A 23,362-nucleotide genomic window follows, 5' to 3' on the forward strand; every position below is an offset into this window, starting at 1 on the left:
TTTTGACTCTTATCTCGACTCCAAGGCTTGGACTGGTCCCGAAGCCTGTGATCACTGCAGAAGAAGTGCGCTTCAGGTGGCCCACAAGCGCGCGCTGAACAACCACCTCCACCGAGGAAACTGAAGGCTTCCGGCCTAAGTTGTTGCCAATTTAGCGGGTTTCCGGGTGGGGGTGGGGCGGGGGCGGGGCTGGGAGGAGGGCGAGGGAGCGTGGAGAGGCGTCCTGAGTTGCCATGGAAACGAGGCTCCGCAGCGACCCAAGCAGCGGAAAGGAGTCCTTTGAAACTTGCCACCAGGGATTACTGGTGTTCACCGGCTCTTCGGATCGAGACGCCAACTTGGCCAAGCAGTTCTGGGCCGCGGCGTCCCTGTATCCCCACAACGAATCTCAGCTGGTGCTGTCCAGAGGCAGCAGTCAGCGTCTGCCGGTGGCGCGGCCCTCCAGGAGCAGGGCGCCTGGTGAGTGGCTGCTTCCTGTCGACGCTTTCTGCCTCCTCCAAACCGACCTGGAAGATACCAGAGCCCCTCCTCGGAGAAACTGCCGGACCTAATTCTAAAATAAGAATCTTTCATTGCAGATGGCTAACGCCCTATTCAAATTGCTCTTAAACGTTCTCAGCAATCCTTCCACCCAAAAAGGATCAGAGATATCTTTGTTGCATCTAAAAGTACATCTTAAAATATCCCTTGAGTTATGACATTTGTTTGGCTTAACGGTATAGCATAATCTGGGCAAATGTTACATGTTGGCTGGCAGGATACTAAGAATGGTTGTTTACATAATTGAGTTCAAACGTGAAAGCCGTAGAGAAAGTTGAAGGCAGAGTCAACATTAAAAAACCAAGTTCCCTGACCTGTAAGGCCTAAGATGTGGAAACTGTTATGCAATTTTTATAGGTATGGAAAGCTTAAACATCTTTAATGCTGTGGTTTTTCCAATAACTTCTTTACTTCCCTTTTGTATTTTTTAGAGAAAAGTTACGTCCAGCCTTTCATCCTTGAGAAAAGCAGTAAGTACCAAGTTTTATGCTTTTCAACATCCTGATTCCTAGATTCTTCAGAAAATAAGTAAAAAGGATACAATATCACACTGGCATAACTTCCTGAATTGCATAGCAAGACCCAGCCTCAGGGACCACTCTATTTATCCAGAGAAAAATGCCTAAAATCCTACAACACATTGAATAGGAATGTAGAAATTGGAATTTCTGATGCTGCATGTATGTTCTCTTTAGAGACCTTTTCTTGTCTCTGGACTCAGGCTACCCATCTTCTAAAGAGGTTAGAGGTTCCCTGCAGCCATAGCTAATTAATTCAGTCTCCAATTATTTACAAATCTGGTTCATAGTCTAAAGGTAGTACATATTTGTGTTTACCTTCCTGCTCTATGTATTACCTTTTAACCTTTATCCAATCTTAGATCAACAGTATTGTAAAATCATGATAACATTATTTCATATTGAACTTGACTTTATTTTCTTTAGAGAGTAGAGATGTCATTGCTGAAGCTCTAAAGACTCAGGAATCTGAGGAGAAGAAAAAGTATCTCCAAAAGGTAGGCCAATATTTCAGAAGGTCATCTGATTGTTATTAAAAGCTCATTATTATTTTCTAAGTCATCCCAATTATTTTTTTAACACAGGTGTATAAAAATGTTCTACTTCTGATGTATCAGCTTAACCAACTGGAAAATCTTTAATAGAATTTGAATTGAAGGTTAAGAAATTCTATTAAACTTTGGCTATTCTCAGTCTGTGCAAAAGCCCAAGGATGTGTAAGAACAATAAATCAAAGGAAAGTGGGGGAAGATGGATTCACACAATTCAACCCAATAAGGCCCCAAACCATATACAATGTTCTAAGAACAGAAATATTGTAAGAACAGGAAAAAATTGAATTGGCTGTCATAATAAGTCACAATTAAACGAGTTCTCATCTAGAACCATTTTGACTAAAGGCTACAATTAAACACATTGGTGTTGTCATATCAACTGAGCATGTCTCTTCTTGGCAATATCCCATGTTTGCTTTTCTTGATGCAGGCACCACCTTTAACTCAGCAATTAGTACAGTGATTTATAGAAACATTTTATTTGGTTAATGGATAAATTCCATTCCTGTAACTCTTCCTGTACTACAAAAGCAAAGATAGAAGATTGGTCTGGCCTAATGTCTTTCATCATCAGATGTATTGGCAAACTCCAAAAGACTTATCGGGAATTCTACATAAATTACAGAACAATGCATTTGAGTTTGCTGATCACATTAGTTCCCTCTGTGGACTCTTGGTGATGCCTCCAAACAAATTAAGTGATTAGAAATAGTCAGCATTTTCTTCCCTCTTGAGGCTATTAGGTACTATATGTTTATATCAGAACTTAGTGGGGGAAAGGAGCCTAATAATCAGTGAGGAAAAATCATTAAAAATCAACTTCTTCAGAACTTTTTCATTTCATTTTTGGAAGGGACTGGAAATAAAAGATTAAAGACAAAGTATTATCAAATTGTATCATCTTTTGTCAAACGATTAAGACAATATGATGAGTTAAAGTGGATGTTCTGCTAATGGACAACAAGAAGTCTTAGAACTGATTTCCTTGCCCCAGGTTCTTCTATTATTAACTACTTAATTAATTCCCAGCTATCTGTGGAAATCCTGCCATGGCCAGTACAATACGAGATGCTGGGAATGCAAAGATAAGACATGGTCCCTGACCTCAAGGAGCTTATAATTTGGTGGGGGAGACTGCCAATTAAAGACAAGAATTATGATACATTATTATGATAGATGTATGTGCCTCATATCATGGGAACACACTGAAGGACATCAAAATCAAGCTTAAGGAATCAAGACATTTTCCCAAAGGAACTGAGTTTCAAAGAATGTATAGAGATGACCAAAGAATGTGCAAAGCAAACCTCCATTTTGCACTAGTCATCTTCCTAAAACCCAAATCCTTTCTGCTGCTTCCCTACTGTATGTATTAGTCTCCTAGGGCTGCATAACAGAACCCCACAAATGAGGTGGCTTAAATAACAGAATTTTATTTTCTCACAGTTCTGGAAGTTGGAAGTGTGAGATCACAGTGCCACCAGAGTTGGTTTCTGATGTAGCTTCTCTTCCTGGCTTAGAGATGACTGCCCGCATCCTCACGTGGCAGAGGGAGAGAGCTCAGGTGTCTCTTTCTTCCTCATCTTATAAGGACACCAGTCCTCATATATTAGGGCCCCACCTTTACGACTCATTTGACTTTAATTAACTCCCTAAAGACTGTTTCCAGATACAGTTACACTTGGGGGTTAGGTCTTCAACATAGGATTTGCAGGGGCCAGGGGGTGGGAATGACACAATTCAGTCCACACACCTACTTTCACTTTTACCCCTGGCTCTCCATTTCTGCAGAATCAAGACCAAAACCTCCAGCATGGTATTCAAGCTCTTTTCCAATCTGCCCATAGCCTGAATCACTTCTCCCTACCACTCTCCTCCTTCCCTTCACCCCACCACTACCCCCAAGGCAGCCTCCTCTGTACAGCTGGTTCTCAACCACTAGGCTAAGGCACACTGTGTGCCACCCCCATATATGCCACCAAAGTGGTGAATGGATAAAGTGTATTTTTGCTCAACCCAAACATACACACATTATTCTATGATATCTGCCAACTTGTATATTAAGTCGAGTGGGTCCTGCAATGCAGTATATAAGATGATTCTATTTGTTGAGAATAGAAGATCAGAGGCCTAATAGAACAGCAAGCCAGCAGGACAGAAAGAGAATATTACTAAAACTGTGCCTTGTGATTATATGGGTGAGTTTAGTCAGTACAGCACAGTGCAGTTCTGTTCAAACGATGCCATGGTGAAAAAGCAACCAAGAGAATCACATAATAACTGAATGTTCTTACAGGTCTCCTCCGATATTCCTGTGATGTAGTGCTCATAACACCCAGTTTAGTGAGTGCATATGATGTGCTGTGTATTCTAAGCTAAGCACTGTGCATGTATCCACTCGCATCCTCCTTAAATAGCCTCATGATGATTATTCCCATTTAATGTAACACAGCTTACATGATTTTCCGAAGTTTCCCCAACTGGTAAGTGGTGGAGCCTAGATCCAAAGCCAATCTCCAAGCAAAGCCCAGGAGATTCATTGTATTGTAATGACTGCCAGCCGAGGCAGTGTTCAGGTACGCTGCCAAATATTCTAAAATTCAAGACTGTGGTATGAATTCAAGTATGAGAAATGCTGTTTTCAGCCCTGTGGGACTGTAAGCCACAAACCTGCAATGCATTTTTATGTCTCTGCCTAAAATGCTCTCCCCCATTTACCTTCAAGGCCAAGCTCAGGTGCAATTGTCTGTGAAGCCATCCCAGAAGTGACCTAGAGACAACAGAATAAATAGCTCCCTACTCTGTGCTCCCATAGCAAGTCACACACACCTCTCACAGTGTCGGCTACAGCCTCCCATCTGCCTTATGGCTAATTGTGTATGTTTCTGTCTTTCTGGCTAGCATATAGGCTCCTCAGTGTAGTGGACTTTGGAGACAGCTGGGTTTGCAAGTCTAACTCTGCCACTTCCTGAGTGACCCTGAGTAACCTATTCAACCCCTGTGAGGCTCAGCTTCCTCAGACAGAGAAGGAGGAAAGATAAAAATCCCACCTCACAGAGGTGATATGATACATAAAGCCATCACTCGCTCTCAACAAATGTTAATTCTCTTTTCCTGCAAGAGGGCAGAGGTCATTTCTTATTGCTCAACGCTGATGCTTCTCTGGTTAGTGAAATTCAATAAATTTTTGTTGATTAAATAAATGCATAATTGAATCAATGAATGAATGAGTGTATGCTCTACACAGTGATAATGTTTTGTTTAGCCTTTTCTATGTATATCCATCTGGAAAATTTTCCTAGGCTGATCATTTTTACAAGAATACTCCTCAAACTTAATCTGTTTGCAGGTCTCCTTTAGGACCAATTTAGTGATCACCTCAGTTTTGCTTTTACCTCATGGGTCTATATATGATGAGAGGAAATGTGACTCCCTATAATTACTAAAACTTAGAATCTATTTTTGAATTCCACTGTTTTCCTGTCTATGGTACTCTCTCTGCTGGCTGCCACCACTGCTCTAGAATTTTTTAGCTTGATGGCAGAACATAAATGGGGGTGGGAGGTTCTCTGTAACTAATAAAACATTTACAATGATCTATTTAATTTAAGAGAATCTTCCCCATGTTTTGAACATACAGATTGAGAAGTAAATTTCTGGAATAATTTTCATTCTAAGAGAGGAAAAAATATTTTCCCATCAAGTCTCTTAAAGCTTTTTTTCTTCCACTTTCTCCTTAAAATTAATGAAAAATCTAAAAATGTATTTTCCATCTCTTCTGAAAGTACCTTTATAGCTTTTTCTCCCCAACTGATATTGATTTTTCAGTTGTTGAACTTTTTTTAAACTTTGATGTTATCCTCCAGTTTGGAATATTTTCCAGGTTTGTATTATAAATGCTTTCGGTTAGTGGACAGATGCTATTAATCACAACTATTTCTGTGATGGATATCCATGGCAGAAAATCAAAAACAATTTGAGTCTGTCGAGGTTAAATGGCTTACTCTGTCCATAAAGGAAACCTTATAGCACTGTGCTGGACCATTATTCTTCCTCTGAGAGTTCTAAAGTAGTCTGAAAACATTATAATAAATGAATAGTCAGCTAATTCTTTGAAATCATAAAACTTCTTTGCTTTTTAGTTTTGCCACCTTTAAGAAAGCTCTTTAGCTGATTATCTCTTTATGAAAAGAATTATAAATAATTCATTTGCTGGGAGAAGCAGGAAGAGATCAGAGTAGTATCTTAGGGCATATGTATAGATGACATACTAGGAAATGCCCATCTGGAATTAAAGTTTTAACATGAGTGAATATAAATGAAAGGTTTTTCCAAGGAGAATATGCAATCTGCAGAACAGCAATAAAGGTACACTCTGTACTGGGAATGAGGGTTTAATCTGTTCAGTCACACAACCTGTACAACCAGGGCTGGCCCTCATGTAAGTCTGCCTCGAAAGTGAGTTTGCTCTATGGCACACCCATCAACCAGAAGCCAGTTGTGCTATGATGAGAGCACTCTTAGAAGAAGAAGAATCTAAGGAGCTTCATGAAGCTGTGTTTTTAGGCACCGAATCATGAAGGTGGGAAACTGTAACATTATCCTCCATTATCTTACATTTTAAAAGGGGTTCTCAGAATCACTGAATCAGTTTTGTAGATCCAATCCAAGATGTAAGGGATTTCCTCGCTGTCATTGCCAGGGTGCTCAGATCAAAATCCTCTTTGGTGTCAAATTGCCCAGTATTGGCTTCCCAGACAAACCCAAATCTTCTCAGTAACAGTGTTATCTGGCTTTGTTTTAATTTTGCTTTCCTGCTCTAATGTAATAATAACAAAGTTCCTGCTCCTCCATAAAACAAATACCATTAGGAAGTGGTGGATCTCTTCTTCACCAACAAAAATCCTTGTTTAAATTCTTGTTGCTTGCAATTTGTCAAAGAATTCAAGTGGAAGAATAATAAAAACAGACTGTGCATTTACAGTAACAAGCAAATATTTTGGTAGCAAATGATAATTAAAAGCTTGTATAAATATGAATTACTCTGTTATATCCTCTATTGTACCACTTTGTTTTCAAACATTATTCAATTCTGGGAAACATTTTCAGTATAGATGAGGTTCCCCTCTTAGTCTTCTTTAGTAACGTCTACAGTCCCTAAAAGGACACTTGCGGTAAGAAATGAGATTTGAGATCAAATAGCTGAATTCATTGGCCCAGACAGACCCAGGCCTAGAGTTGGATCAGGTCATGCCCCAAGTGCATCTCATCCTTTTTTTCCAAAGATCTATATACTTTATCTTCTGTATACATTCACCTTAAGAACAAAGGAAAAGAATTTTAAGCCCTACAGTACAATTAGGCAAGAACCCATGCTATCTGCTTGCAAAACATGATTAAATGAAACACTTGAACACAGAATGAAGCCAAAAAGGATCACACACTTTTAAAAATAAAGGCAGAACTATCAACTGGATTCCAGCTACACAAAGCTTTATTGTTCAAATTAGTAAACACCTTCTAAGCAGTAGGGCAAATCAAGCAGGGTCTATTGAAGAACTGGATTATTCTGTGGGTCAAGTAACTAAAAAATAATTACAGCACACCTGAAATCACAGCCAAAATCTGCCTTTTCCTTTGCCTCCATCAAAGGCGGATGAAAAGCTCTGCAGAGAGGTTACGTTGGGGCCAGGTAGTTAAACAATTTCTGTATCTACACGTGCTCCATCATTTTATTGTTTTCTATGATAAGATGTTTTAGTCACATGAACTGTGGTCAGGAATATCCTCGGAGCCATTTGTCCATTTGGCTCCTGAGATTATGCCGTTCCCCAAGCCACCATGTTGGTGATATTGCCAACCATCATGATTCACGATTCCGTATTTGCAAATTCACTTACTAGCTGCAGTTTATTTGTAACCCCCAAATCAATACTCACAGCACTTCCATTGGAAGTTTTTGGAGGACGTTCACAGAGCAGTGAAAAGTTTGAATTTTCCTAGCTGAGGTTGAACAAGATGATGTTCTGCCTTCCAGTTTCAGCTCTCGTATTGTGAACACATTTCCTTTTTACACTTTATTTGGTGCCACGGTGTTTGCTTTTTTTTTTATTTTTATGATTTAGCCTCCAAGTGCTGAAGTACTGTCTGGTGTTCCTAAGTGTAGGAAGGTTGTGATGTGTCTTACAGAGAAAATACATGCGTTGGATAAGATTTATTCAGACATGAGTTATAAGTGCTACTGGCCATGAATTCAATGTTGATGAATCAACAAGGTATTTTAAATATGGTGTCTTTAAAGAGAAACTCACATAAAACAAGGTTATATACTGATCCATTGATAAAATGTTGTGACCAAAGGCAAGCAAGAACCTCGGAACAATGGTCACCTCTGTTACATTGAGTCTACCATTTCTTCTGCCTGGAAATGCCTTTCTCCCATTTCTCTCTTTAGCTGATGCCTACTTGTAATTAAAAACAATGCAAAAATAGTCACATTCAAGTCTCTCCTCACCCTCACATATTCCCCGGTTTGATGCAAATGCCCCTTCCTTTGTGCTTCCATAGTACCCCGTGCATTCCCCCAGCACAGTCCCTGACACACAGTCCTGTGGTGTAGTTGATGTATTTTTCCTGCAGGCTCTAAATTCCCTAAGGAAAAAGATCATGACTTCCTTGATTTTATAATCACAGCACCTGACAAGTAGTAGATGCTCTCCTAACCCACCAAATAAACGCTTATGAGTGAACTTTACAGAATGTTTGCCCAAAGCAGCTGAAAACGTTGTGGCCTTAGTAAGAGATACAGGCAAGGTCAGGATCAAAGCTGAAGAGGCAGTGTCAAGCTCAGGCATGAGCGGCTGAGCAAAGCCACTAACAGTAGGATGAGCCCTGGAGCCAAAAGTTAGAAGAACCTGATTTAGAAAAATTGTGCAAGATGCATTCAACAAATATTTATTGAGAACCTCTACGTACCTGGCACCGTGCTAGGCACTGGAGTACAATAATGAACAACAACTAGAAACGTGTTTTAAAGATACAAACCCTGCCCTTATCTGAAACTTGCAGTCTAATCAGGGAGAGAGAGATTTATGGAAGAATTATACATGATGTTAGAAGAACATTTAACATTACGTGTAGCAGTGTGGATCCAATCAAGGGAGTCAGGGAGGATTTCTGCAAAGATGAAGCTGAGATTTGGAGGAAGAGTGGGCATTAATTAAGCCAGAAGGAGGGGAGGAGGGAGCGTTAGGAGAGCATTCCGGATAGCAGAAACAGCATCGCGCATGTCAGAAGCTGAATGGCCAGTGTGGTCATGGGACGGTCAGACCATGGGAAGAACCATAAGAAGCCATTGAAAGGTTTTAAGTTGGAGGATGATAATATCTGATTTGTTTGAAAAAGTTCAGGAGAATGGACTGAAAGTGGCCAGAGCAGAAGCAGAGACGTCAAAGCAATCATCCAGTTGGGAGGTGATGGTGGCTTGGATGAGGAAAAAGTAGATTTAAGAGATATCTAGAAAGCAAAACAGGTAGGACTTGAGTCGTGTATTGGATATGGAAAGTAAGGCTTGCCTAACGGGATGGATGGTGCCATTCTCTGAAACAAGGAATGTTAAATGAATGTCAGGTGTTAGGGTATTTTTTGGAGGGGGAAGGGGTTAGAAGGTCAGTTTAGACTCATGGAGTGTGAGGTGCCTTCAGATAAGCAAAGATAAGCCTATTTGAGCTGTCAAATAGGCCTGTGAACATATGGTGCAGAGATGAGATAGAGTCATCTGGATGGAGGATCCCGCACCCCCTCCTCCTCACATCTTAATGGGCAGGACAGGGAAGACATACCTGGAAGGGGAGATCTGTCCCATTCACTCATTCACCGCTTTTTTTTCTATGAAACCATGAACATGATGAAAATGTTTAAGACTCAGTAGTTACTTGTTTGCTAAGGACAAGCCTTGATCATTATTGCAGATTGAATCATCAGTAGCATATAATTCAGTTCTATATAGGAGTATCCTTAAGATATCTACATGTCATTGAATTTAAAGATGTAGTATTCATTTATATTCATATTTTTCTCAACATTAAAATTCAAATCTCACTGACTTTTAAAACAAGTGCCTTTTAAAGAGACATTAAAGCAGTTTTTAAAAACCATTTTTGCTTTTACTTTCATGCATTTGTTTTGTGTAAATGTTTTAAAACAAGAGCTATGCCCATCAGGTGATTATTATTGGTTTTTCATTAACATATAGGTAACAGGATTTTAAAATATATAACAGAACCAAGAAAATAAACATTTTTCTTCTTCAGAACAGATAAATTCATATTTTATCAAAACCTACATTTAAGAAAAATTGTATTGACTCCCTTTTATATAAAATGACTGATATGTTTTTTTCATTTTAGTAAGCCATTATTTTTAAAATGAAAATTAAATATGCCAGAGCTGGGATTTGAGCCAGGACCAAGCAATTTCCAGGAGGTATGAAAAGGTGCTTGAATATGCATTTTTTTTCCTCAAGTCAGCATTCTTTCTCCCTCCAACTAATAATCCTCTAACACGTTTCATCAACTCCCATAGATTACTGCCTTTAGGTCTACCTAAATATCAGATTAGAGCTAGAGAAAGCCTTTTCACTGATTATTCAAGCTATCTTTTAAAGGGCACGGTAGATTACTTGAGGTCCAACATTTCTGTATCTTATTATTAGAGCAGATATAAATTTACTATGTGGAAGTTGTAGAATCTATATAGCAGATTTCAATTAATAAATACAGGGAATGGTAGTAAATTCATGGAGCAAATTCATAGTTGAATCATTCTGTTATCAAAATCAACAAACCAAGAGATGCATACTGCCTTTTGGAATCAAGCCCAAATGTGAGGCTTTTTACTGATACATAACTTTACCTTAAGCCAATAATAATTCTCACCTTCCTCAGATGCATTTGTAACAGAACAGAATTGGAACCTACTGAAGATTAAGACTGCGTAGAATAAGAACTAAAATTCCCTTGTGATCCCATTGGACATTTTAACTCCCAATTATTGGCATAGAAATAATAGTTAAATTCTGGAGCCTCAAGAAAAAAAAATCAGATAATGTTCTCTAACCTCTGTAAAACCACAGAATCTTGGTTCTACTTAGGTAATATTCTAAATTTAGAATGGAATTCCCATTTTATAATTGACTTGCAATCCAAAATTCTATCATAAATATTTAGTGTACATTAAATAAGATCTCAGTTCATCAGTTTATAAGAACCACTGTAATTCAACTATTCTTCACCCTTCACCACTTTTAGCAAGTACTACGTGATACCGTAAGTAAATGAGCTTGATCAAAGCAGACCTCACACTGAATTAGCTCCCCCTGCTGTGTATTAACAGAGCACACATTTCCCACTAGAATATAAATTTTTCTTTGAGAGTAGAGACTGTGTGTGTGTGTATGAATATGTAAGTGTGCCAAAATCTCCAGTATGTGTTTGAGGTGGTATAGCAAAAGAAGTTACTGCCAGTTATTAGTTACCTAATTAATGTTAAGTGACCCAGAGAAAAGCTGTTCATTTTTATGCTGATTGAGTTCCTTCTGCCTGTAAAGTGACAATAATATCACCACCTCACTGTGTTAGGAGGATTCAACGAATTACTCACACAAAGCCTGACATCCAGCAGTTACCCAATGAAAGCTTGTTTTTATCTTCTCCACTTTCCCTCTTTTCTTTTTAACACATAATTGAAAAATAAAAATTTAGCAGGTACAAAATAAGCTTTATTATTCAATAAAATGCTTTGACCAGAGTGGTAAATCTCAAAGGATGATGAGTAAATTATGAAAGGCATGGTCACCCAGGTATCCACATCCTGATTAAAAGATACAATCGAGATTGGCTTGCTCGTAGTGTTAAAAAGAGATTCTCACAGATTTTTCTTAATCTATCTTTATCATCTGCAAAAGAAAAATTACCACTGAAGATATATATTTTGAAATTTCAACCTTGGAGCAAAATGTGAGGGCAAAGTTAATTTACCCATTGCAGGTAAATAAAAGGTAATTAAATTTATCATAATGCCTCTCTCCACAAATGTAGATTAAGAGGTAAACATCATGATGATTCTGAAGGTCTGGATTAGTGGTTCTCAACTCTAACCCTGTCAAAAATCAAGTGGGAAAAGAATATTACTGTATTCCAACTACACATACCCTTCGCAACAGTTCTTGGAAACCTAGAAAAAGAGTCCAGAATAGAAGCTAACTTAGACACTAAGTCTATTAGAAGTGGAGAACAGTACAGCAAGTAGACCCAACTCAGTCCAAGGCCAATCCAGCTGATGAGTTCAATATTGACAAAAACTAGTTGAAATGATAAATATGGCCCTGATCTACCTAAGTGCTACAGATTTGGTCTGCTTGTTTATTTTTTGTTTCTGAATAAATAGATGGGCCTGTTTTTTATTTCTTGAAATAGTTTGGTAAGTTATTTTTTTCCTAGAAAATTATCCATTTCATCTATATTTTCAAATTTAATGGTTGTAAAGCATTCATAGTGTTTTTAATCATCTTGGTAATCTCTACTGCAGCTCTAGTTATTACCCCTTTTCACTTCTAATCATTTGTATCCTTTTTTCTTTTTTTCTTTTTTTTTTTTTGCCTTTACATAAAAATTTTTTAAATTGAAGTATAGTCAATTTACAATGTTGTATTAAATTCTGGTGTACAGCATAATGATTCAGTTATACATATATATATTCTTTTCGTATTCTTTTTCGTGATAGGCTATTACAAGATATTGAATATAGTTCCCTGGGCTACAGAGTAGGACCTATACAGTTGTTTATCTGGTTTTGTGATGATTTTTTTTTGTAATTCCACTTGGACAAGACCTTCTGCCAGAGTTCAGTAGGTGTTCTGTGAGAATTATTCCACGTGTAAATGTATTTTTGATGTATTTGTGGGAGAGGGTGAGCTCCACGTCCTTCTATTCCACCATCTTGAAACCACTCTCTGTATCCTTTTTTCTTAAGTAATTATGCCGAAGGAGTATCTATTTTAATAGCCTTTTCAAAAACTCAATATTTGGTCTTATTATCCTCTGCCATATTTTTGTTTTCTGTGTAATCAGTTCTTGATTTTTATTACTTCTCTTTTCAATTTTGAGTTAGTTCTTACTTTCCTTCTAACTTCCTTCCCTTTTTACTTTGTGAAAAGTTTTGTTGTTTAATTTTCCACTTTAATCTCTTTTCTAATATAAGCCTTTACGGTTATAAATATCCCTCAAAGTACTATTTTAGCTGCATCTCACAAGCTATGTAGCATTTTCATTATTATTCCATTTTAAGTATTTTAAAATTTCTATTCTGATTTATAACTTGTCCCATAAATTATTTAGAAGTATGCTTTTTAATTTCCAAATGTGTGAAGTCTTCTTATCTGTTTTTTATTTCTAACTTACTAATATTGAGGTCAGAAACATAGTTCCTATCTTCTACTAAAACAATTTTAAACAGAGCTTTCTTTATGTCAAGTTCCTCAACATGATGCCATTCAACTGTCCTACCCTGTATACCTCTGTTCCCTGTATACCTTCTTGTCCCAGACACCATCTTTAAGCAGCTCTGAGCCCACTCCTGCCTCTGTGTCTCTGTTTACCTTTACTTGTACTGCTATCTTCTTCCCATCACTAAGCGTGCTTTCTGGGTCATGATCATTAAGCTAGACCACTGCTTCTCTAGCTGCTGTTCTGAATGTGATGCATTGTTTTTAAATCTTTAGATTATTTATTTTGGAACTCTTTTAAGGTTCTTCTAAAAATGTCACATGTTTTACATTTTTAAACTTACATTGAGATTTTTAGATTCAGTAATGGATTTGTGTAAATATTATTTTGCTTTATGTCCTTTCCTTCACACGTTTTGATGTTTGTGTCATGAGCATGCATTGCATTTATATTCAATGGAAAGAATAAATATTTTAAATTTCTATTTGAATTAATATATTTCCCCCAGTGCTTCTAAGTTTGTTTTCTTTGTGTGTGTGTGTGTGTGTGTGTGTGTGTGTGTGTGTGTGTGTGTGTTTCCTTTTCCAACCATCTGCTCCTCTCACTGGACAATAATATTTTTGAGAACTAACTACACAGCATTTACACTCTAAATCCTTTACTCACATTCACATTTAATCATCAGAACAGTTCTATCTGAGAAGCCTTATAATTACCCCTATTGCAGACGAAGGAGCTGAAGCTGAAACATGTAAGTGACTATTTCAGCTAAAATATAGTAAAGACAGTTTGAACCTCGGTCCACCTGACAATGGAGCCAAGGTGCTTAATTACTGTATCACACTGGTTTCAGGAGCTTCTGGATTCTCCAAGTATTGGAATGGTTGCCAGGTAACTAAGCAAAGAGCTGATTTTGGAACCAATTCAATACTCTTCTAAGATGTTCTTAAAATTAAATTCAGTAATTAGGCTCTTATACTATGGGAGTCAAGATAAATTTGTTTTGGTAATGGAGAGAGGTAATCAAAATTATACACTACCATATGCTATTTTTGATGAATGTTTCACAAAAAAATTCAATCATAATATGAGGAAGAAATGCATTTTTCATATGAGAATTAGGTTTTGAGAAGAAAGGACCTTTCTTTTAAAGTCTAGTGTTTGTTAAGAGCTTTTTTTGGTAACTGAAGACTAACTGAGGGGGAAGTTTATAATACACTGGAGAATTTGTAGACAAAGAATTTCTACTGCATAATTAAGGGCAAATAATATCTTACATCTAATATCTCTCCTTGTTTCTCCTTCCTTCCTTCCAACTCTACTCACTAACTCACCTGTAGGTAAGAGGTTGAATCATCAGAAACCCTCCATGCCTGTACACAGAGGATGGGTAATCCATCCTTCCTTTCTTTTTCCCACTCTTTGACATTTTTGAAAGCACTGAAAAAAAAATTTTCTCTAATAATAATAATAGATACCATTTACTAAATATCCACCATATGCCATGCATTATGCTAAGCAATGTTTGTATTTATCTCCAATTTTCACAACCTTCCTTATAGATGAGAAATCGATACTCAGAGAAGTGATTCTTTGATTTATCCAAGATCACAAACCTCTAGTCAATGGGTTAGTGGTTATAGCTGGAGGAAGGAAAGGAGGAGCCATTAATCATACAGCAGAATTGGGATTCAGACCCAAATGTACCTGACTCCACTAATCTATGTTGCCACTCAAACTGTTTGGCTCTGAAAAGCCAAAAATAGAGAACTCAGCAACTTAATTATTGAAGTGACACTAAAATTCATTAACCTTCTATAAGACATTAAACTTATATTTTATCTTATCCTAATTTCCTGAGATCAACTTTTATTCCATAATTTATTTTTTTCAGGAGTAGTATATAAGGAATGTAACTACAGTGAATAATATAAGAAGATATCCAATATTAAAATATAAATTCTGAACCCCTTATACTATTATTTTAAGAATTAATACATTAATAAATTAAAATATCTTATAAAATTCCATTAATGTGCGAACTCTATATTTTCTGCTTAATTCTGTTGTGAACCTGAAACTGCTCTAAAAGAATAAAGTCTAATTTTTTTAAATCCATTAATGAACACAGCCAAAACACCATGCCATGGTTAGAAATGAGAATTCTTTTGTTGTTATGAAATTATTTATTTATAAGAATTATTTATTTGTAAGAATTTTCTCCTGCTACTGAATTTGTTTAGTTATCCTGGCAGAGATTTCTTAGAATAGTTGCCAGTGTTTCTGTTCTGATGACACAGTTGCCTGCAGTAGTTGTCATTCCCAGGAAGCATGTCCAGGAAGCAGAAATCAAATCATATTTGAAAGCTTTGTTTCTGGTGCATTATATTATATTATAAAAATGATTAGGCATTAAAATCCATTATAATAGAAAAGTATCTGAAATCAAAATTTTAAATGAATGACTTTTTATTCCACTATTATTTAGAACCTTGTATTAACAAGATTACTTAAATATTTGTCTGTTATTACATTAAAAGCATTCTGACAATCTAGCTTGCCTATGACTACCCAGTAGTTACACAGAAAATAATCATGTATTTCTGTTCATAGATTTTAAGAACTAAACTTACCTACAGTTTAATTTCACTTTCTAAGACTTTTTTTTTTGCTTAGACTAATAATTTTGTATTAGACAATGCAATGGTTTCATTCACGTATCATGACTCAGTTAATTCAATTAAACAAAAATTCATTGAGTACCGTTTACAAGACACTGTTAAGATATAAGGAAGAATAAAAAGATGTAAGACTCTGAAAAGGACATGGTAGCAACTATGAGATAAAGCAGAGAAAGGAAGATCAACATTGTAATAAAGGTAAAAAGTGCTGTGTAATCACAGTGTGGGAGAAATTATAACATTGAACATGTACACTGAAAGTATCCCAAATCTTTATCTATAGACATTATTTTATTTATTCCATAGCAAATTGACAGGCATTTTTAAGTTAGCTTAGTTTTTAAAGGACCCTGAATTTTTTTTCTTTCAATAGCTATAATAAATGATGCCTAAAATTCAAGTGTAAAGTAGAAATCTTGTCCCAAAATAAACAAACTTAAAACTGTAGGCTTATAAAAGGCAAGATTAATACGACTTGAACAGAGTGGTGCAAAGCCAAAGCATCAGTGGTCCCCGCTGCTGGTTACTCTTGTCCCCACACGGCTCCACCTCCCGCATCGCAGGGGAGCGTGCCTGAGCCCGCAGCTTCTCTTGCAGACATCAGGACTGAAGAATCATCCTGAGGAATTACTCAGCAATGCACAGCCTCTGGAGCTTTGCACACTGTTTCCTCTACCTCGAAAGCTTCCTTCCCACTGTCTCTCCTGTTATCTGGTGACTACACTTTCAGGTCTATACTTGGACATGACCTCCTCTGGAACACCTTCCCTGATCAAGGATCCCTCTTCATTTGAAACTGCTTACTTGTCTTTTTCTCTACAAGTCTGCCATCACCTGGCAGACAGGAACTGTATTTTGTTCGGCGCCCGAGCACAGTAATGTTACATCATAGGTGCTCATTATGGATTGAAATGTGTCCCACAAAAGAAAAAAAAAAAAAAAAGACATGTTAAAGTCCTAGCCCCAGTGCCCCGAAATGTAACCTCACTTGGAAATAGAACCATTGTAGAAAAAAATTAGTTAAGAAGTTAATTACTAGAGTAGGGTGGGCCCCTGATCCAAAATGACAGCTATGTGAAGACAGAAACGCACAGGGAGAAAGCAATGTGACAACGAAGGCAGAGACAGGTGTTACACAGCTGCACGCCAAGGAGTGTCACAGACTGCCAGCAAACCACCAGAAGCTAGGACAGGAAAGGAATGATTCCTCTACAGAATTCAGAGGAAGCCTGGCCCTGCTGGCACCTTGATTTTGGATTTATAGCCTCCAGAACTGTGCGACAATAAATATATTGTTTTAAGCCACCCAATTTATGATTATTACTGCAGCTCTAAGAACATAGTGGTGCTCAATAAAATCAATAAAATTGAATGGATGGACGGATGGCTTAGAATTTTTACCTCACTCGGACAAATCTATGTCCATTCTCAGTTGTATCTTGCTTCCAGCCTCAATCTAAACAGTGTTTCATTCATTTTATTTGGCCATATGAAGATGCAAGTTTGGTTTGTCAGATTCTCACGTTTTTCTCAACTACTCGATGTGCAACTTTCTGCCTGGCTGTCTCTAAAACTGAACATAATGAGATTCTATGAAAAAAAAATTTTGGACCTGTGCTTGCCTCTTTTTATACAGTCTATATATCGTGATAAATCTTCATGCCTACACTAAATTGATTTCTTTCACTCTTAAGAAAATTTACCTGTCTCAATATCTACAACAGAGGAGCCCCAAGAGTGTGAGGCTCTGTTCTGTATGCAAGCTACTTAGAAGAGCCCTCTTGCTGTGGACGTAGGTGGTGGCGTGCTATTTGAGCTGGCTGATTCTGTGCCTTGCTACCATATAATTTTAGTTAAAATTAGGCAATTTGGTGGCCAATAGCTTGGGCTTTGTTGTTAAATAGGGCTGGCATCAAATCCAGTTCTGTAAAATATATTTTTTTAACTTTTAATATAAATAAATTTTTAAAAAATTTTTAAAAGAAAAAGAAAAAGAAACAAATCTAGTTCTGCCACTTGAAAGCTTGGGTAAGTTTTTAACCTTAGTACTTTCCGTATTCCTCATCTGTAAAACAGGATGATAGTGGTGTCAAACTTCTGTGTTATAAGAAAATAATGATAAAATGTATACAAAGTTCTTAGCGTCGTTCAGCTGGTTCATGGTTCATAGCTAATATTTTTATTAAAATGAAAAATTTTAATTCTGCCCCAAAATACAGAATGGAAAATGAAAAAATTTCTACCCTCCATAGAGAGAAATCTTGATTATTGAGCCAAAAGACTCACCCACTTTTTTTTTTTTTCCCTTTCCACAGGCTATAAAGAGAGATGAGATTATCCAACTCTTAAGAAAACAAAGAGAAGAAAGGATCTCGGTGAGACTGATAGGGAGGCATTCAGATAAATCTGTTTGAACTACGGCAAATTCTCAGAGGTTTTATAGCTTAACCCCTAAATCTAGATATTCATGGTCCAGAGCCTTCTCTATGCTGGAGGTGGGGCAGGGCATAGACATCAGATAATCTGGCAGTGATTGATAAACCAAAGCTACCTCCAGAGTGTGCAGCGCTGCCGAAATAGAAGTGAGGTGCCATTGTCACTGGCTTATTGTCAAATGTTGTAAAGCTGTAGGATATTACCATGAGCCCATGCTTCAGGGCTAGTATTTATTTCACAATGATTGATCTTGCTTAGATCATACAAAAACAAACACTAAATGAAGAGGGACAAACAACAAAAGCAAGAGCACCCCATAAACGTATGGATGTACAAACACTCTCCGGAATGAGCCCCAAATGCTCTAATCCGGACCATTTCTGAGCTTACAGTCTCCTGATTTAAGAAGCTACTTGTTACAAACTCTGTGATAATTTTACCTCAGATTAATTTGCTAGTAAGTGAATTTCAGTCAGGGCAAGAAGTAAAAATTTTCCCTTTTGATTTTTGTTGTGTTTTGTTTTTTTTTAAGAAAGAACTGGTTTCCCTTCCTTATAAACCAAAGGCCAAGGTGCACAAAGCAAAGTAAGTTCCCTTAAGGAAGTGCTTCTTTTTTCTTGCTGTTTGTCCCCTACCTTCAAATCTAAAACCCCACTCATTGTCTTAGAGATTTGTTGCCTTGAGAAACCTTTCTTGCGTTCATCTGCGTTAAAGCTTGTGTGCCCATTTACCTGTCTGTGCAGTATGCAAGCATAAGTTGGTGCAAACAGGAGAAGAGGTCAAACTTGAGTCTCTGTACGCATTCTCTTTCTCATGGGTAATTGTATTCACCTGCCATCACACCCTCTCAGCTCCCCTCTCCCCCACCCACACCTAGCCCGCCCATCTTTAGCAAATCAGCAGTCTTCTAGATTATCAACTCTGGTACCACCAAACGCATGTGTAAGGATGCTAAATCTACATTCATGTAGCAAAGCTTTAGACTCACAGTGATGGGTTAATAGCTTTATCCCTGGAATAATGTTAGAGCAAGACCAGGCACACCGTCCAGAAGAGTTTAAAGGAAACTGGCTGTCACTGGTTCACCATTAAAGAACCCCTAATTTAAAATGTCTCCATTTTTGTATTATGACTGAAAACCAATGTGGCTAACTCAACATTAATTTGACAAATATTTATTTGTATACTACATTCAGGGAAAGGCAAAAAGTAATAGAATTTTTATTCTTTTTTTTCTCCATTTTTTTATTCAAGTAGTCAGTTACAATGTGTCAATTTCTAGTGTACAGCACAGTGTCCCAGTCATGCATATACATACACACATATTAGGATTTTTATTATTAATCTCATTGGTATTGAGATTGACTCTCTTTAATGTTATCAAATGTTATTAAAGAAAAATGAATGTCTACACTAATTTTAAAAACTTCTTTAAATAAAAGGAAAGATTACTTAATCACCTGACTGCATTGTCTATACAATGCTCAGTAACTTGACTTTTTGCTTTTTAGACAGATAATTTGACTTAGCTTCTAAGGATGGGGTAAAACTAGTCCAATCAAAAGATTCACTTATCTGATTCACAGAATGAAGACTGCTGATTGAATAGTATCAATAGATCTGTCTGGTACCTTAGATTTCCATGCACATTTTTATAGGAATGATCAGAACAGTCCTGTTACTACCCATGTGGATCCATCTAAGAGTTCAACAGTATTTCACAGCTTGAACAGACAATTCCCTTAATAATTTAAGTGCCTACCGAATTCCTGTTATATGTCAGCCTGCCCTCCCTCCTCTGTCCCAAAACCTTGGATTTTATTCCATTTTACTGTGACATCTTCTTCCTCCAAGCTTCTTATGCAGTTACTGCCTGCACCCTTCTTTTGGCAATCGGTCATGCACTGCTTTGTGCCCATATTTTGTCATTATTGAACTCTTATTATGTCTTAAGTTGTTAGTTAACTTTTCACATACTTTTTACTTGTCTATGACGGTAGTGTAAGCTCCATGAGAAATTGGGTCACCCAAAAAAAACAAATTTTTTTTGTTACAAATATTTCATGTAGGTAGTGTGCATATTTTGTTACACACATATTTTAGCTAAAAAAAGTCATGTCATTCAGTATTAGCTAATTTAGAAAGTAGTGTTTCTATACTGCATATTAATTTATAAACATTTTTTAAATGTTTGAAATATCTTAAGACACAATTTCACTTTAATTTTGCCCTCTTTTTTCCCCCTTCCATCCTTCTGTCTACCCAAACCCCCCACATAAACAGATATGCCCTTACCATCACTCCTTCAACAGTCCTTAGGATAATCCATGTCCTTTTCTGTCACAAAGAAAGAACTAAAAAGTGTGTACACAGTAAAGTTTTAGTAGCAATATGGGTTTTTTTTTTAATCCACCCAGGAATATTTGCAATTTAGAAGTGGGCTGACTAGAAGGAACAGTGGGTAATCCAAAGAAATCAATTACCGATGATGAAATCTCAGTTTGACTCTTGGGGTGAGCAAATTACATTTAAGTTTAGGAGGTCTGCTTTCATGCCCTTCAAGTCACACTTCACGGTGGAATGACCACTCCTTCCACCTACAAGATTATACTTGGTTGTAAACTCTAATGAATCATCAGAATCCAAGAGATCTTTATTGGAGAAATTTTCAAAAGTTGTTTTTCATACTACATTGTGTTCACAACTACAGAGTTCTGTGCGTCGGAACTAATTCACGTTACTGCCAACAGGAAAGTGATTTCAGAGTCAGAGAAAAAAGACCAAGAAGAAGTGAAAGCATTGGCCTAAGTGGATTGACACATGGGAGAGGATGGCTCACTCAGATCTTCAGTTCTGAAACAAGTGAATCCTGCTCTTACATCAGGATCATTGGAATCAGTTCAATTAGACAAAGAAATAAAAGTTAAATATGCAACGCTTTAGGAATTTTACCAGTTATTGAATACTTGTGTCTACTTTAATTATTTTACTACTGTATTTGATACTACACAGTAATCATCTTTCTTATCTTATACATTCTCATACTCCTATTTAATCTTGTTTTCATTTGAAGGGTATTTCCAAAATTGCTAATATTTGATCTATATTATAAATATCAGGGGAGGAGGGGATAGCTCAGTGGCAGAAGGCATGCTTAGCATGCACAGGGTCCTCGGTTCAATCCCCAGTCCCTCCAGTTAAATAAATAAATACATACATACATACCTCAAAGCCCCCCAAAAATTTAATAAATGTTTATTTAAAAATAATCAGAAAAATAAGAAATAGTAAAAACAATAAGGAAATAGAGATTAAAGAAATGTCAGTCCTGAAAACTCTGTCTTCTTGCTGTAAAAAGAAAGTCTATTTTCCAAAATTTGGTTTATTCAGTTTCTGGAACATGTCTGAAGCCAGAAATGAATTGCTTTTAGTTCTGTGACTAGCTGGCTTAACATTCTTATGTCTTTATACACATGCATGTAATCCCACGGCCAACCTCCCTCACTTTCAAAGGTCATTCCCTTTGGTATACACTGGAAAAGAGGAGGTTGAGAGTCTGTCCCCTCTACGTTGTCGAATTGGAGGGTTGTACACGCCGCATCAGTGCTCGTAGACCTGTTTAGGACCACCATGCACTTTCCTCCTGGCCTCCATCTGCAACCCCTGGACACAGCCTCTATAAGATGCAGCTCCCGTCCACAGGGCCAGCGGAGGAGTGGGTCACCCATTGGTCAGAACTTAGTCATTAGGGACACACCAAATTGCAAGGGAGGCTGGGAAATAGTCTTTAATGGAATTCTAACGAGTCACTGAATTCAAGGACTCTGTTACAACAAGAAGTGGAGAGTGGATATTAGCATTTCTGCCACAACACTATTGAGAGAAAAATGTTTTAAACAGAAGGAAGGTAATCAGGCCGAGAGAAGGGAAAGTTAGAAAGTTACAAACTGGCAAGCTCGGCATTATCAGGAATAAAAGTTACCCTGTTGAGATGATGCATTTGTCTGCCAGACAGCTAGCTCCCTGTTGCGAAGATGGACGTAGCAGGCTATCAGAGCCTCAGGCCCATTTGTCTAAAATTGCAGTGGCTCAGTCTGAGACCAAAACTCAGAAGACAGTGGCCTAGATGGGGCTTCTGCCCCGCTTCACAAGAGCGTGGTGCTGGAAAAAGGGCGAAGAAAACAGACCCACACTCCACCACTCAGTACTTTAGTTTTTGGACAGGAGGCTCACTATTATTTGAATATATTGGAAAATATTTTGCTTACTACAAGAAGCAAATGTTAAAAAAAAAAAAGCCTATGGTAGGAGTTAGAAGGAGCACACATCGAGGGCTACGGTGGTGAGGAAAGCTTTTCCAGAGGAAATGGGGTCATTCTTTCCCGGGGGGAGGGGAGCGGGTCATCTCCTTTCTAGCATAAGTCCGAGGCTGGACAATCACCCCCACCCATGTGCCCTGCAAAAAGCAGTATTTTTTCCTTGCTGGGCAGGACACCCTGTGGTTTCTGGTAGAATCATTCTCCTCTCGGCCAAAACTAATTTTGTCTCCTCTGGACGCGCTCCACTCTGTCCCGTAACTTGCCTGACCAGTGGGCACACTGCCTACTTGAGCATCTGTTCTCCCCAAGATTCCTTTCTCAGGTGTAGCCCTGAGTGCCTGGACTGCAGCCTACCGAGCCCCAGGCAGGTCTCAGAGTTTGCCTCTCCCATTGGCCCAAGTGCGGAGCCTGGGACGATGGCCCCGAGGAGTGGGGCCAAGATGTGGTCCGGTTTTTAGCCACAGTGCCGTCTTCATTAGATTTCGGAGAAGCGAGACTGGGATCTTCCTCGGCCCCACGCCCGGGGCAAGTGCAGGATCTCCCAGGGAAGCTCGGAGAGGAGCAGGGAGCTGGCTCCCCTCCTCTGCTCACTCCCCGCGGGCGGGCCGGGTGTCTGGCGCCAAGCGCGCAGACTGAGGCGCTCGGGGGCGGGCCAGCCGGCCGGGCTGCCCTCCCCGCGGTGACGTTCCCGGGGGCGGAGGGGCGGCGGGCTGGCTCCGCGCCCTTCCCGCCTCCTCCCGGTGCCGGGTACGTCGGTCTTCGGGAGATGCTGCTGCCGCCGCTGGAGCTGTCGCGCACGCCGCTGCCGGT

At 38.3% G+C, this 23,362-nt stretch overlaps 1 protein-coding gene across 1 annotated transcript; it reads left to right on the forward strand.

Moving 5' to 3' along the window:
* Positions 1-204: 204 nt before the first annotated feature.
* HOATZ (HOATZ cilia and flagella associated protein) lies at positions 205-21,188 on the forward strand. The gene is made up of 6 exons (XM_010985948.3): positions 205-459; positions 972-1,010; positions 1,485-1,555; positions 18,113-18,172; positions 18,766-18,818; positions 20,984-21,188. The coding sequence occupies exons 1-6, from the start codon at positions 234-236 to the stop codon at positions 21,039-21,041; spliced, it is 507 nt and encodes a 168-aa protein (XP_010984250.1). The 5' UTR covers positions 205-233; the 3' UTR covers positions 21,042-21,188.
* Positions 21,189-23,362: the final 2,174 nt, after the last annotated feature.

Source organism: Camelus dromedarius, chromosome 34 (genome assembly GCF_036321535.1).
Source record: "Camelus dromedarius isolate mCamDro1 chromosome 34, mCamDro1.pat, whole genome shotgun sequence".
Classification (NCBI taxonomy): domain Eukaryota; kingdom Metazoa; phylum Chordata; class Mammalia; order Artiodactyla; family Camelidae; genus Camelus; species Camelus dromedarius.

Coding starts and splice junctions, on each gene's coding strand:
- HOATZ (XM_010985948.3), top strand. CDS start 234: ATGGAAACGAGGCTCCGCAGCGACCCAAGCAGCGGAAAGGAGTCCTTT. Junction 1,011..1,484: donor TTTCATCCTTGAGAAAAGCA/GTAAGTACCAAG, acceptor TATTTTCTTTAG/AGAGTAGAGATGTCATTGCT. Junction 18,173..18,765: donor AAAGAGAAGAAAGGATCTCG/GTGAGACTGATA, acceptor TTTTTTTTTAAG/AAAGAACTGGTTTCCCTTCC.